Here is a 15,689-nt window from a genome sequence, read left to right on the forward strand (position 1 = left end):
TGATTTGATTAGAAATGCTCAGAAGTAAAATTATAGAAATTAAAGGTCTTTTAATGCCTTTAATACAAAAAATTTAATACAAAAATATTTGAACATTTATGATGTATATGGACATATGATATGTGTGTTAAGTTTTATAAGAGGAGAAATCAGAAGCATGTTACTGATGACAGCACCAGACTGATAATTTTAAAAACTTGATTTTAAAATCAAGCAAAATTGTTCCAGGGTTTGGAGAAGTAAATACTAAAATACTAAAACTTCCTCTTTGAGAAGATTGTTGGGCCAGATCCATTTTTTTGCCCGCTTTTCTAGTTTCTGTCGTTGTTCAAAGTAAGAAGTGTAAATTTGGAATTGGTTTTAGGAATCAATCTAAAACTAAAACTAAAATCTAATCTAATCAAATCTAAAACTTTCAGCAGATTAGGGCAGGAGAGTCATAGCATTTATGTATAAATAAAAAGAGAAAGAAATTAAGCCAAAATATGGTGTTTACTTTGGAGCTGTGTGGAGAGCTTTTTATCCACCTGAAAATTAAAACAGGTTTTTGAAAATATGGTCATTATTTATTTACAGTCTAATAGGTACTTATAATGCTAGATAATCATAATTATATTAATAATAATACTAGCTTTGGTAGCAGCTAATATAGGGTACAAATCACATCTTTATCATGTTGGCACTGAACTGTTTTTTAAATTTATATCAATGTGCCCAGTCGGTGTGGCTCAGTGGTTGTGCATTGACCCATGCACCAAGAGGTTAGTGGTTCAATTACAGGTTAGGGCACATGCCCTGGTTTCAGGCTCAATCAGAGTAGGAAGCGTGCACAAGGCAGCTAATTGATGTTGATGTTTTCATGGATGTTTCAATCTCACTCTCCCTCTCCCTTACTCTCCCTCTCAAAAGCAATAAAAACATATCTTAAAAATCATATTAATGTAAGATGTGAGAAGTAACAAAATTGATTAGTCTCTCAGAATTTTGCCTAATTTAATAATGTCTTTATTCCTTTCTTAAATATTTTGATTCTAAGTTTGTATACACTTCAGGGTTACCTAAAAACCTCAGTTCTTCAATTTTTGTTTGATATTTGCTAACTTTTTCTTTTGGATAAAGAAGTTATTCTCATTTCTCTTCAGCCATTTATTCTCTGTATGATCTTGGACAAGTCATTTGTCAAGCTCTTAAAACTAGTTTTCTCATCTGTAAAATGTTGACAGTTATAATACATTTTTCAGAATTTCTAAGAAGATTGAATCAGAGAATTATGTAAAACTCTTAGCATAGTACTTAGCAAGAAATATAATAAACACTACCAATTGCAAAACAATAGAAAAATAAAGCCATACTTTTAAAATGAATGTTGCTAACAATGAAAAATTTTAAGCACTTATGATGTATTTATACTGTGTGTTGCAAGCATTTCACAAGTAGAATCTCATATAATCCCCAACAACTAAGTATTATTAGCATCCAGTTTTACAGGTGAAAAATAATGCTAATAGATGTTAAATAATGTCCCCAAGTGTGCAGAGTCAATTATCAGTGGAATCAAGATTTGAACTGTGCTAAGACTAACTTTAGAGTATACACTTATATCAATGAAGCTATGTGTCCTCCATACAAGTGATAGCTACAGAAGAGTATGTCAGGGCTCTAAACATTCACCACCACCCCCGCCCCCCCCACACACAAAAACAAACAAACAAACAAACAAAAAAACAAAGGTTGGTGGGAGATCTTCAAGGTAAGGAACAAGACAATGATAAATCAAGAATCAAATTCCAAGGCAAAAATCAGATATTGAAACCAAAGTAGAAATTATGGGTGATAAAGGACAAACTGAGACAGGTACCTGACATTAAATACTATAAATAATCAAATAGATCAAGTAAACAAATGTTGAATCTGTAAAATCCTCAGGCTTTTAATCAAGTATCATAGAACTGATTGATATCTGACACACTGCCTGTATATGAGGTTACCCAGGGAATAGGTATGGTCAAAGGTTCCTCAGCCTTGATTGGGTTAAAGGTATAAATCTAGCACCTAGACACAAATTTTCAACATGGTATGAATATGATAAAATATAAGAATATCCTGTAAGATAAAGCCTGTTAGGAGGGTATGATTATCTACTTTATAAAATTTAATGTAATTTAATATTTTATATTCAATATTTCATATTAAAATGTCTCAAACTTAAGCATATATTTTACTCTAGACTAATAGAGTATATCCACCATCCTGTCTGTCCTTTTAGTGATATCCAGAAAAAGTCAAGAGTAATAATAAAAATATTTAGTATAACTTATAAGAGGAATTATGAAAACCCCACTTGACAATATTACAAAGTTTAAAAATGGATTTTTAAATATAGCTAAAATATCAGACATTATTATAAAAGAAATGAACATTATAGGAAGAAATAGTCAAATACTATAATCTAATTTCAACAACACCAAAGACGTTATATGACCATGTGGCCTGCCATTGTGCTGAGATAGTTTTCCATATAGAATCATTCAATCTAACCCTCCAGCAAAATTTAATTCTGGTCTCCCTCATTTATGGAAGGTAAGATGCCCAATTATTAATTCTATTTAAACTTTTTAAGAAAATTAAAAGGCTTCCAATATTATAAAATTAGATTGTAATAATGGTGATGTAACTAAATATATTATGAATTCTACCCATAATGGGTAAATTTTATACTATGCAAATTTTATCTCAATAGCCTTGGTTTAAAAATGTGTCCCTACAGGGAGGCCGGTTTCAGTCAGGCTGCTAACATATAAGTTGACTGGCTAAAAATAAAAGTAAGTCAGGAAGGTGGGTGAGGCCAGAGTAGCGGAAAGACAACATGGGATTCAACCTGGCCAGCAATGATCAAATTATATTTGCCTCACTCTTTCCCCTTGAAAAGGGAGCAGAAATAAACATATTACTGAGGGGGGAAAAAGTTTTGCTACATACAACAATTTTTGCCAAGCCCATCCCTTTAAAAAAATGTCTTAATGTAACTAGTGGTCACTAGAATATCTGGCACATATATAACCGTCATTCAGTGAAATTACTGAAATGCCAAATGTACTTAACCCTTTGAGTGCCAACCAATACCCTAGGAACTATGCTAATATTGCCAAGGCATTTTTGCTGATTTTACAGCAGTTTAGGAAAAAAATTATGAATCACAAGTAAATGAAGTTACATATTCAGTATCTTCCACAAAATCGTCATCTTCACAGCAAGAATTGACATATTTAGAAATATCATCATCACTAATAAAAGCAGACTTAGAGCTGGACACTGCAGGAGGAGCATGATAGCACTCCCGGCACTTTTGGCGAAAGACAGGAGGAACACGATTGTGCTCCCCGGGACTCCAGGGATTAAGGTAGAAAAAAAAAACCTAAACACATTTCATTTGGAAATGAAAACAAAAATACACATTGTATCATAGAGCATATGTGAATATGTTTCATGTTCTATAGTCCTCTTTATCTCTACCACTATTTGAACTATTCTTAGTATCTATATATATATAAAACCCTAATATGCAAAGTGTCCCCTTGGAAGTTCGACCAACTGGGAGTTTGATCACTCTCTATGACATACACTGACCACCAGGAGGTGGCACAGAAAGAAGAAAGGCCCCGGTTGGCAGCTGGCAGCCGCTAGGGACCCCACCCATGCACAAATTTTGTGCACTGGGCCTCTAGTATTTTATATTAGCACAGAAATTAATAAGTATACTATATGCACACATAAACTATTCTTGATAGTTACTTAGCTTCACATTTCATAGGAAAAGAGAAAATACAAAAAAACATGTTAGGATAGATTTCTTTTCTGATTTTTAAGTATGTGCTAATTTAAAGGGGGAAAAATGACCAATTATCCTTTTCCCCAGGCATTTCCTTTTTAAAGTAACAATGCTCCTATTTAACAGGTAATATCTGTCGAGTTGGTATTAATTTTAGCAGAATTTCCACTCTTTCTTCTATTGTATCATTTTTGGGGGGGGGGGTTATTTATTTAGTCTTATTGTTGACAGTATTACAGATGTCCCCGTTTCTCCCCCATCTTTGTCCCCCTCCACCTAGGCCTCACCACACACTATTATCTGTGTCTATGGGTTATGTATATCTGCATGTAAGTTCCCTGGCTAATCTCTTCCCATCTCCCTCCTACTCCCCTCCTTCCGGGATCTGACAGTCTGTTCCACGCATCTAAGCCTCTAGACCAGGGTTGGGCAAACTTTTTGACTCGAGGGCCACAATGGGTTCTTAAACTGGACCCGAGGGCTGGAACAAAAGCATGGATGGAGTGTCAGTGTGAACTAATATAAATTCAAAGTAAGCATCATTACATAAAAGAGTACGGACTTTTTTTTTTTTAGTTTTATTCATTTCAAACGGGCCGGATCAGGCCCACGGGCCGTAGTTTGCCCACAGCTGCTCTAGACCTATTTTGTTTATCAGTATCAAAAGATACCTTGAAACAGATGAAAATGAACACACAATAACCTCAAATCTATGGGACACAGAGAGAGTAATCCTGAGAAAGAAGTTCATAGCATAACAGGCCTATCTCAGGACATAAAAATCTTGCCCAGCAGTTATGGTTCAGTGGACTGAGCATTGTCCTATCCACCAAGAGGTCACTGGCTCCATTCCAGATCAGGGCACATGCCTAGGTTGTGGGCATGATCTCCAGTAGGGAGTGTGCCCAGAGGCTGACGATCAATTTCTTTCTCATTGGTGTTTATATATCTCTCTCTCCCTCTTCCTACCTCTCTCTTTAAAATATCAATAAAAACATACTTTTAAATAATATATAGGAGAACCAAGATGGCGGCATAAGGTACAAACCTGTACGTGCTGCCCCCCACAACAACATTAAAACCACAACTATAAGACAAAACAGCTATCATCAGAACCACGGGAAAGCTGACCGAGTGGAAGTTCTACAACTAGAAGCAAAGAAAAAAGCACATTGAGACCGAGTAGGAGGGGAGAGGAGCCAAGAACAGAGGTACGGAGGCGTGCGCGAGGCTGCTGCACCTGGGTGCATGGTTTTTTTCAATCGGAAGGGGACAAGCTCTCGAATGCACTGAACTCATTTACAGCAAGACACTGGGGTCCCAGGCTCCTACAGGGAGAAACGGGACTGTCTTGCAGTGGGTCGGAAAGCAAGGGTGACTTTCTCACAGTGCTGCTCGCAGGGATCATTGTTGCTGTGGGAGCGCGTGGCACTCGGGGAGTCCTAGAGTCAGAGTTGCGGGGTCGCTGACGACACCATTGCTGTTTGCTCTGCCCTGGGGACTCTCTGAGACCCCGCCCCACTCAATTTACATCCCCTCCCAAGCTGTGCTCAGTGGCACAAAGGAAGCACCTGCGCTTTTGCAGCCTAACAAACTGCAGTGAATCAGAGAGCTCCAAAACTTCCAAACTCCAAACAAAGAGGAGAAATCTGTTGATATTGCTGTAGCCCCTGCTGGGTAGAAGGTTGACTTGAAGATCCAGGAGCCAGGGTACTCTGGGTCAGATACTACATTTCAACTCCTCACATCTATAAAGGACACACTCAAGAAGCAGACTCAGTGAGCACCAAAGCCCCACTGAAGGAAGTCCTACCGCATAAGGGTGTCTCCAGCACAGCAGTTCTTCTTATAGACACAGTGGGTCCTCGCACTCAGCCAAAAATGCGAAAACAAAGAAACAGGTCACAAATGAAAGAAATGGAGGAAAGCAAACTAATGGAGGACATAGAGCTCAGAACCACAGTTATAAGGTTACTCAAGAATCTTCTATGAACCTCTGAGGAACTTAGTGAGACCTTCAAGGATCTCAATGAGAATGCCAAAAAAATGGAAAAGGACCAGTCAGAAATTAAGCATACACTGACTGAAATAAAGAATAATATACAGAGATCCAACAGCAGATGAGAGGATCCCAAGAATCAAGTCAAAGATCTGAAATACGAAGAAGCAAAAAAACACCTATCCGGAAAAGTAAAAGGAAAAAAGAATCCAAAATTATGAAGATAGTGTAAGGAGCCTCTGGGACAACTTCGAACGTACCAATATCCGAATTATCGGGGTGCCAGAAGAAGAGAGAGAGCAAGATACTGAAAGCCTATTTGAAGAAATCATGACAGAAAACTTCCCCTACCTGGTGAAAGAAATAGACTTACAAGTCCAGGAAGCGCAGAGAACCCCAAACAAAAGGAATCCAAAGAGGACCACACCAAGACACATCATAATTAAAATGCCAAGGGCTAAAGACAAAGAGAGAATCTTAAAAGCAGCAAGAGAAAGAAACTCAGTTATCTACAAGGGAGTACCCATATAACTGTCAGCTGATTTCTCAACAGAAACTATGCAGGCCAGAAGGGAGTGGCAAGAAATATTCAAAGTGATGAATGCCAAGAACCTACAACCAAGATTACCTTATCCAGCAAAGCTATCATTCAGAATTGAAGGTCAGATAAAGAGCTTCACAGATAAGGAAAAGCTAAAGGAGTTTATCACCACCAAACCAGGATTATATGAAATGCTGAAGGATATCCTTTAAGGGATAAATACCACATTATCTCACTCATTTGTGGAATATAATGAACAACATAAACTGATGAACAAGGACTGATCCAGAGATGGAGAGGCATTGATTGGACTGACGGGCCTTGGAGGGAAGGTAGGGGAGGGTGGGGGTAAGGGGGAGAGATCAACCAAAGGACTTATATGCAACCATATAGGCCTAACCAATGGACATGGACAACGGGGGGGGGGGGGGGTGTTGTGAGGGCATGAGCAGGGGGGAGTAGGGTATAATGTGGGGATAAGGACACATATGTAATATCTTAATCAATAAAAAATATATTAAAAATATATATATATATATATATATATATAAAAGAAACAAGAAAAATATCAAATAAATTATCTAAAGCTACAACTAAAAGAATTAGAAAGAGAAGAAGAAAAACACAGAGTAAATAGAAGGAAGGAAATAATAAAGATCAGAGTGGAAATAAATGTCATAGAAACTAAAAACAAAAGCAAAATCAACAACTACAACAAAAAAACCACCATGAAATATCAATGAAACCAAGAGCTAGTTATTTGAAAAGATATACCAGATTTATAAACCTTTATTCATACTCATCAAGAAAGGGAGAAGACCCAAATATGTAACTAAGATCAGAAATGAAAGAGGTGAAATAACAACTGATACCACAGAAATATAAGGGATTGTTAGAAAATACTACAAACAACTATTTGTCAACAAATTGGACAATCTGGGAGAAATGGACAAATGCCTCAAAACATACAATGTTCCAAAACTCAATCAGGGAGAATCAGAAAACCTGAATAGAGGGATAACAACTAATAAAATTGAAACAGTAATCAAAACACTCCCAGCAAACAAAAGTCTTGGACTGGATGGTTTCTCAAGTGAATTTTACCAAACATTTAAAGTAGAACTAACACCAATCCTCAAACTATTCCAAAAAATTCAAGAGGAAGGAAGATTTCCAAACTATTTTTAGGAGGCCAGCATTATTCTAATTCCAAAACCAGACAAAGACACTACAAAGAAAGAAAATTACAGGCCAATATCTTTGATGAATATAGATGCTATAATCCTCAAAAAAATTAGCCAATCAGATTTAGCAATACATTAAAAAGATCATATACCATGACCAAGTGCAAGAGATGCAATTCCAGGGATACGAGCTGATAGAATGTTAGAAAACCAATAAATGTGATACATCACATAAACTAAATGAAGGATGAAAATCACATGTTCAATGAACACAGGAAAAAGATTCGACAAAATCCAGCACCCATTTTTTATAAAAACATTCATCAAAGTGGGAATAGTGGCCATACATAATAAAGGCCACAGATGACAAACCTATAGCCAACATCATACTCAATGGGCAAAAACTAAGTGTTTCCCTTAACAGGAACAAGAAAATAAGGATGTCCACTTCTACTCTTTCTTTTAAAATAGTGAATGGTGAAGTTAAGATTGTAATAAGAAAATGAACCTTTTCTAAAAGTGAAGCCTTATTTTATATTGAAAACACATTTTAATTCCATTAAATTCCCGATTTTAATTTTAAATATTTAATACAGTTTGTGTACATAGGTAGTAAATTACATATATTAGAATATCATTTCAATATTTGATCACTTCCATTGACATAGGCTAATATTATCTGTCATTATAAAATTTAAATTATATAGTAAAACTAATCATACAGCATTATAAGACTTTCACAAAAAAACAGAAGGAATTCAAATTTATGAAAGCATTGATATAAATACTAAAACACTATGCTAATTAATCAATACACTAAATTCATATTTTAGCTCCAGGAACCATATTTTTAATGTTATTTAGTTATATCTAATTTTTCATATATGTCCTTTAGTACTATTGAGAATTTAAAAATTTGTTTTAAATACACATTTTAATCTATATATTTTTTACCTTTCTATGAATCTGTGATTAAAACATACCTTCAAAGTAACCAAGTCTCTTGGGTTTTAGCTTCTTTGGTGATTGTGTAGTAGAAACTTTATTTTCATTGTTTTTGAATAATGCTAGGCGCACTGTGGCATCTGGACCAAATAGGAAGGTAAGACAGAAGGTCAGTCGTAGATCATTCCTTCTCTGAAATAGCTATATATTTTTTATGATAATATTAAAAATGATACCTGCTCTATAAAACTATGTGAAAATGATATTATTTTTTAAAGACTCATAATATGAAAAGGTAATCAGCCTGATAACCACTAATGAAATTGAAGCAGTAATCAAAACACTCCAGCAAACAAAAGTCTTGGACTGGATGGCCTCACAAGTGAATTTTACCAAACATTCAAAGAACTAACACCAATCCTCCTCGAACTATTCCAAAAAATTTAAGAAGAAGGAAGATTTCCAAGCCACTATTGGTTATCTGATTAATCACATAGTTACTATTTAATACAAAAAGCAGAAACACTAATAATGTGAACAAATTTTACATCTAAAACTTCCAGTTATGGCATCATCCTTTTATTTGGGGAGTTGCTTCACTGTTTATTATTTTAGCTCCTTATTTAAATTCCTAATATTTCTGCTGCAATAAAGTACAATTTCCATAAATACATAATAGGTAAAAGCTATTATTTTAGGAAATATCAAATACCCTATTTTTTATCCTCTAAACTACAATCAACTGGGCTAGATGAGATGGAAGGAAGATAACTAATGGGATGAAGATAGATATAAAATGATTATTCATTAATTTTACAGATAAATTAATAGTTTCTTTATTGCCCTAATTTATTGTATTTTACATAACAAAAATGTAAAAATCTTATATATTTTTATACCCAAGATAACTCTAAATCTAGTAACTTTATAAGATAAATAGGATAATTGTAAATGTAGGGCCCTATATATTTCTTTTTATTTGAATGAATGGTTCTATAGAATGTAAAATTGGGGATTTGGTAAGTTAAAATAAGACAAAAGATTTTTGCTTGTTGATGAACTGTAAGAAAAGAAAAATATAGTAAGTAATAGGAAATAGAATAAAGAGTGGAAATTTTTACATTAAAGTAGGTTAACTTAGTTGTACACCTGAAACTAATAAAATAGTGTATGTCAATTATATAGGGTGTCCCGAAATTCACGCAAGATTTGCAATTCAATTCAATTGAATAAAACAAATAATATATTGTAGGTTATCATTAAACCACAATTTAGTTCAATGTACATTTCTTAGTAACTCACATCATCTTCGGGGGTTGGAGAAGGCAATGGGGGAAAAAAGGGACATATGTAATTCTTTCAACAATAAAGATTTATTTAAAAAATAATCTTTGATTAATACCTAGTATAATAGAATTAAATATACTAGATGGAAAAATAAGATTTTAAACATTATAAACCCCAAAATACATATCTTCATGAAATGCTAAGACAGCATGTGTTTTGGAGTATAAATCTGAAAAACAGTATCTTCAGAGTTATTCTCTAGCATGAGCAAACTGAAGGTTTCCACTATTCCTCTAATAATAATTTATCTTTAATAAGCATAATTTATATACTTCACAGATATTATATTTCATAATATTAGGGAAAATTAGTCAATATTTGGGCACATCTCATAATTATTAGTGACATGAATTATTATGAGTTGGGTTCTTTATATCTACACTAATAAAAGAGAAAAATGGTAATTGGCATACAGCGATACCTTTTTCATTGGCTAATCAGGGCTATATGCAAATTAACTGCCAACTAAGATTGGCAGTTAACTGCCAACAAGATGGCGGATAATTTGCCTATGTAGGCACAATGCAGGGAGGTGAAAGGGAAAGCAGGAAGAAGCCCCCTGCCACTGACAGTGATCAGAAACCCAGGGGGGAGCTAAGAGCTGGGGGGCAGGGCAAAGGCAGCCCTGGGGCCGCCTTTGCCCTGCCCCCCAGCCATGATCAGAGAATCAGGCGCCTTTGCCGCCCTGGCCAGTGATAGCAGGAAGTAGGGGTGGAGCCAGCGATGGGAGCTGGGCACGGTTGAAGCTGGCAGTCCCAGGAGCTAGGGGTCCCTTGCCTGGGCCTAAAGCAGAGCCCACGATCGCGGCGCCCCCCGCTGCCACTGCAGGTCCCCGCTGCCTGGGCCGGACGCCTAGGCCAGAGGCGTTAGGCCTGGGCAGGGGCAGAGCCTGCAACCGCGGGGAGCTGGGGGTCCCCTGCCCAGGCCTGACACCTCTGCCGGAGGCCTCAGGCCTGGTCAAGGGGCCAATCCGGTGATTGGTGATCGGAGGATGATGAGGGTCAACTCCTCTGGCTGAGGCATCAGGCCTGGGCGGGGGGCTGAGCCGGGGATTGGGGGGATATGATGGTCCCCTTGCCCAGGCCTGAAGCCTGGGTCAGAGGCGTCAGGCTTGGGCGGGGGGTGGAGCAAGCGATCAGAGGGAGATGGGGGTCCCCTGCCCAGGCATGATTCCTGGGCCAGATGCCTCAGGCCTGGGCGGGGGCCAGAGCCAGTGATCGCGGGGAGATGGGGGTCCCCTGTCCAAGCCTGACACCTCTGGCGGAGGCGTCAGGCCTGGGCAAGGGGCCGATCAGGCGATCGGAGGGTGATGGGGGTCAACGCCTGAGGGCTCCCAGTATGTGAGAGGGGGCAGGCTGGGCTGAGGGACACTCTCCCCCCCCACCACCCAGTGCACGAATTTCATGCACCGGGCCCCTAGTATTCAATAAAAACCATCAAAAAGAACAATAAAAATCCTTACATGTATATATTAAAATATATTTAATAGAATGAGTATTATATATTATTTAAGTTATTTACAGAAAAACATAATGGCATGCCAAAGGATCATTAGTCATTCGGGCAGACAGATTACCATGGGCTTACATACCTGTAATGACACCTTATTATAACCTGCTGATCTTTCCTCACATTGTTCTGACTGTCTTGCCTTTCCATTTGAATATGTATTTTCTCAGGCAAAGGCATTACAATTCAACAGACCTGGGTTAGATTCAAGCTCAAACTTACACTAATTCTATGACTGGTAAAAATGCTCTCACCCTCTGCCTCCTCTGTCCAATAGAAAAAATTTTGGTTTTGAAGTATTACTGTGAGATTTAATGAGATCATGTGTGTAAAGCATCAAAACTTGTGTCTATATAAGTGGAGGTGCTCAACTAATGTAAGCATATAATAACAACATAAGTAATAATAATATTTCCAATTTTTATATTCTTTTAAACGATGAATCCTTCATATAATAAGGTGGGATATATTGAAAAAAGTTTGATGGACCTATAATTGATTTCATTTTATTCAACATAGCACATAGAATAAAACCTATTGATCTTTTATAAGTACTTTGGTACTCCCTTGGGCAAATAACAATTTTTTCTATGACTTGATTTCTTCATATGTGAGACATAGATAACAATAACACTTTCCTCACACTATTATCAAGATTAAATAAGTGAATGTACACAAAATATTTAACAGTTGTCTAGCTCTATTTACTCAGTAAGATAATTTTATTCATCAAAAGCACATAAAGAGTGCTACATTTTTAGTATTTTATTTCAAAACATTCTTATTTTACCATCTTAAATTGATTTAAAACTTAAATTAATTCAAATTTCAAAGGGATAATGATAAAGAAAAACATAGTAATTCTGGGCAGGGAAAAAATCACTTAATTTTGATAGTCCCTGGAAATACCACTGTGAAGAAGACACTATTCTTACCCTCAACAACTACATAATCGAGTAAAAAAGCTTAGACATAAGGATATTGCAAAGAGCACAGCTTTGACATCTTTTCTTGCATTGTAAAGTCGGGTTTATACTTTTAAATTGATTCTTCTGATATCATCAATAGCATGTCTGTCCTTTTTTTAAAGTCTTTATAGCTCCCAGTATGACTTGCCCAGGATCTGGGAAATAGGTTTTAATACACCTTAATAAAATATTTAAAGAAACCCATAAGAACTCTGAGTTTCTAGTTTGCATGTGGCACTGTACTTGAAACTTTATCTCCATTATCTCATTTAAACAACATAATTTTATTTAGACATTAGAATATACTAAAAATCATTTCCTTCCCTGTGGAATCCCATTTTAGTTTCTATAATCTTGACCTTAGTTCATTGATTATCCTCACTAACTTCATACTGAAAATCTGGTTATTATCTATTTTCTTTATGTGCCAAGAACAATAGTGTTGTAAAATAAGTTTTATGTTAAGACTGAAAGACTAACTGTATTTCATCATCTTATAAGGAGTAATATTTACTAATTTAAATTTGTCTTCCCAAATATAAATATGCACTTAAATGACTATACTACCCAACACATACAATCATACACATAATCAAAGTAAAATGTACTTAGTGACTTTTATCTAACTTATTTCTGATTTTATTAACAGTTATTTATTGAACATCTACCATATACCAGGCAGGGTATTAGGTTCTGGGTATTCAGTGTGGAACAGAGTCTTGGCATCAAGGACATTACTATTAAAATGAGTTTTATCATCATTTTGTGGATATAAGAAAGTAAGATTTGATAAAATTCTTATAAATTTGTTGAAAATCACTGAGGCAAACAAAACATATCAATAAACTTCGTTTTACCACAGTTTTGTCTATACTATTCCCCTTTCATACTTCCCCTTTAACATTTATTAGTTGCCTTATCATTTTATAGCCTGATCTCTTTGCTATAGCCGATGAGCTGCTTAATTCATATTTAAAAAATTACCCTGTCTTATTTTCTAGCAGGCTTAATTCCTGGCTATAATTAAATGTTACCAACACAGTCTCAAGCTATTTTCTTTATTGAAATAAAATCACTAACTATTGGAATGGTTAGCATGTACTTAACACTGTACTAGGTGTTACAAATAGATGCAAAATGATACCCCTACTTGTGGCTCTATATTTATAACTAAACTAGAGGCCCGATGCACGAAATTCATGCAAGAGTAGGCCTCCCTTCACCTGGCTGCCGGCAACGGCTTCCCTCTGCCACCTGGGATCCGGGCTTCTCTCTGGCCCCCGGTTTCATCCAGAAGGATGTCTGGAATGACATCTGGTCTAATTAGCATATTACCCTTTTATTATTATAGATTAACTTTGTTTGCTCCAGCCTGCTCTTTCTTTTCTCTAATTATAAAATTCAAAATGCATAAGCATGATGAATGTTGGAAAACATTATGTCTTCAGCCTTATGTCCATAGCCCTTAAGCTTCTTACCATCTGTTCTTCACCAAAATCCCTATGCCCAGGATTCATCCTCTCTGAGGAGTGGTCCACGTCAAAGCCAGTCACTCACTTTCTTTCCCCACTTGGCTCATCTCATTCTTGCTACCAATTATACTCACTACCTTTAGGTTATTGACCCTCATCTATATTAAGAAAAGGGTAATATGCTAATTAGACTGGGAGACCTTACAGGAGACCTTCCAGAACATCCTTCTGGACAAAGCCATGGCGGCAGGGCTCAGGCAGAGGCTGGGGGGAGGGGGCAATTGGGGGTGATCAGGTTGACAGGGGGGGAGGCTATCAGGCCAGCAGGCAGAGTGGTTAGGGGTGATCAGGCAGGCAGGCAGGTGAGCAGTTAGGAGCCAGCAGTCCCGGATTGCGAGAGGAATGTCCGACTGCTGGTTTAGGCCCGATCCCCCAGCATGTCCGACTGCCGGTTTAGGCCCAATCTCTGGAGGATCGGGCCTAAACCGGCAGTGGGACATCCCCTGGGGGGTCTCAGATTGGAGAGGGTGCAGGCAGGGCTGTGGAACACCCCCCCCCATGCATGAATTTCGTGCACCAGGCCACTAGTGTATTCAATAAACCAGCAACTCTCACCTTGCACATAATGTGTTTGACTACAGTACCAAACTCTAAAGTTCCCTAGGTATCTGTTAGTTTCCAGGGCAGATCACCACATGCTGACATTCTGTGCATAAGGCAACAGTAAAAACAAAAACACAAACATAGAAAACCCCACAAAAACAAGACTAGTCATAACTGGTTTGTGCTTATGTCCATCATGAGGGAAATATCAACGACTTCCTAGGAATAACAATAATCAGAACCCAAACCCAAACTGAGTAAAAACAATCATGGTAACTTCTCACAATTCTGTATATTCTCCTGTGGCTCCCCGTCAGTTTCCCTTGCCCTGCCCCTCCTCCTCCTGCTTCCGCTCTTTGAAGCAAATGGGCTCGTTTATCACAATAGAAGTCATCAGTACTGAGCCTCCCCTGATGGCTGCCCACACTGTGTTCCCTCTGCCCCTCGCTTCTTCATTAATCAGTGTTCTCAGTGGTATTATTACTCTACCTGCAACTTTCTTTAAATAATTGACCCCATGCCTTTTGCCCTATTCTCACTCTCATCATAAACCAAATATTATTGTCTCATATATCCCTTGGCTAATAAATATATGTAAAAGATATAAAAAGAAAATATTATTAAGTTCTTGCTAAGAGCAACTTGCTCTAAGGTTTTTCATAGCAGAAAGTTGAAATAAAGCTTCCATTCTCCATGCATTTATGCTTCACGTCCTTGAAAAATATGGCTGTGTTAGATTTAGGATATAACTGGTTCAATTTAATAAAGGTTCCTATTCTCTGAAGCCCCACCTGCCACCATCCCTACCCCCACAAGAACTGGTTAGTCTCCAGTAGTTTTAAGGAAAATGTTGCCCTCTGGTGGCTTGAAAATTTCAAGTTGTCCATATAAGATATATCTCCATTTATATTTGAAAAGTATTAGTAAATTTTTAAGTTCCATCAGAATTTAAATATTTAAAATATTATTTTAAGTTTTTAGTGAGTAGAATTTTTAAATTATGGTCATTATTTTCATCATAGTCAAATAAATAAATAGCATATCACAGACTAATTAAATTTTAAAACTGAAAAAGTACTAGAAAATGCTTTAGTCTATAAAGAAGAAGACCCAATAACAGTGTTAAATAATTTGCTCACAGATACAAAATGACATAAGTGCTATATCATCAATCTGGTAGAATTTTAAAGCATCATAGTGGAGAAGGGCCCACTGATACTCTTTTTCTCTGTTAATCTTACTTTGAATATTTCTATGATGTGTATTTGTTGTGAGGGAGGAGTAGAGAAACA

At 36.8% G+C, this 15,689-nt stretch overlaps 1 protein-coding gene across 1 annotated transcript in view; it reads right to left on the reverse strand.

The window, feature by feature from the left end:
* LRRIQ1 (leucine rich repeats and IQ motif containing 1) overlaps positions 1-15,689 on the reverse strand; it is a 264,793-nt gene that overhangs the window by 102,815 nt on the left and 146,289 nt on the right. Inside the window, exon 23 of the mRNA XM_081084809.1 lies at positions 8,537-8,638. Coding sequence (XP_080940935.1) covers positions 8,537-8,638 — 102 coding nt within the window. The remainder of the gene's footprint in view (positions 1-8,536; positions 8,639-15,689) is intronic.

The sequence above is a fragment of the Myotis nattereri genome (assembly GCF_964212035.1).
Source record: "Myotis nattereri genome assembly, chromosome: 2".
In the NCBI taxonomy this organism is placed as follows: Eukaryota; Metazoa; Chordata; class Mammalia; order Chiroptera; family Vespertilionidae; genus Myotis; species Myotis nattereri.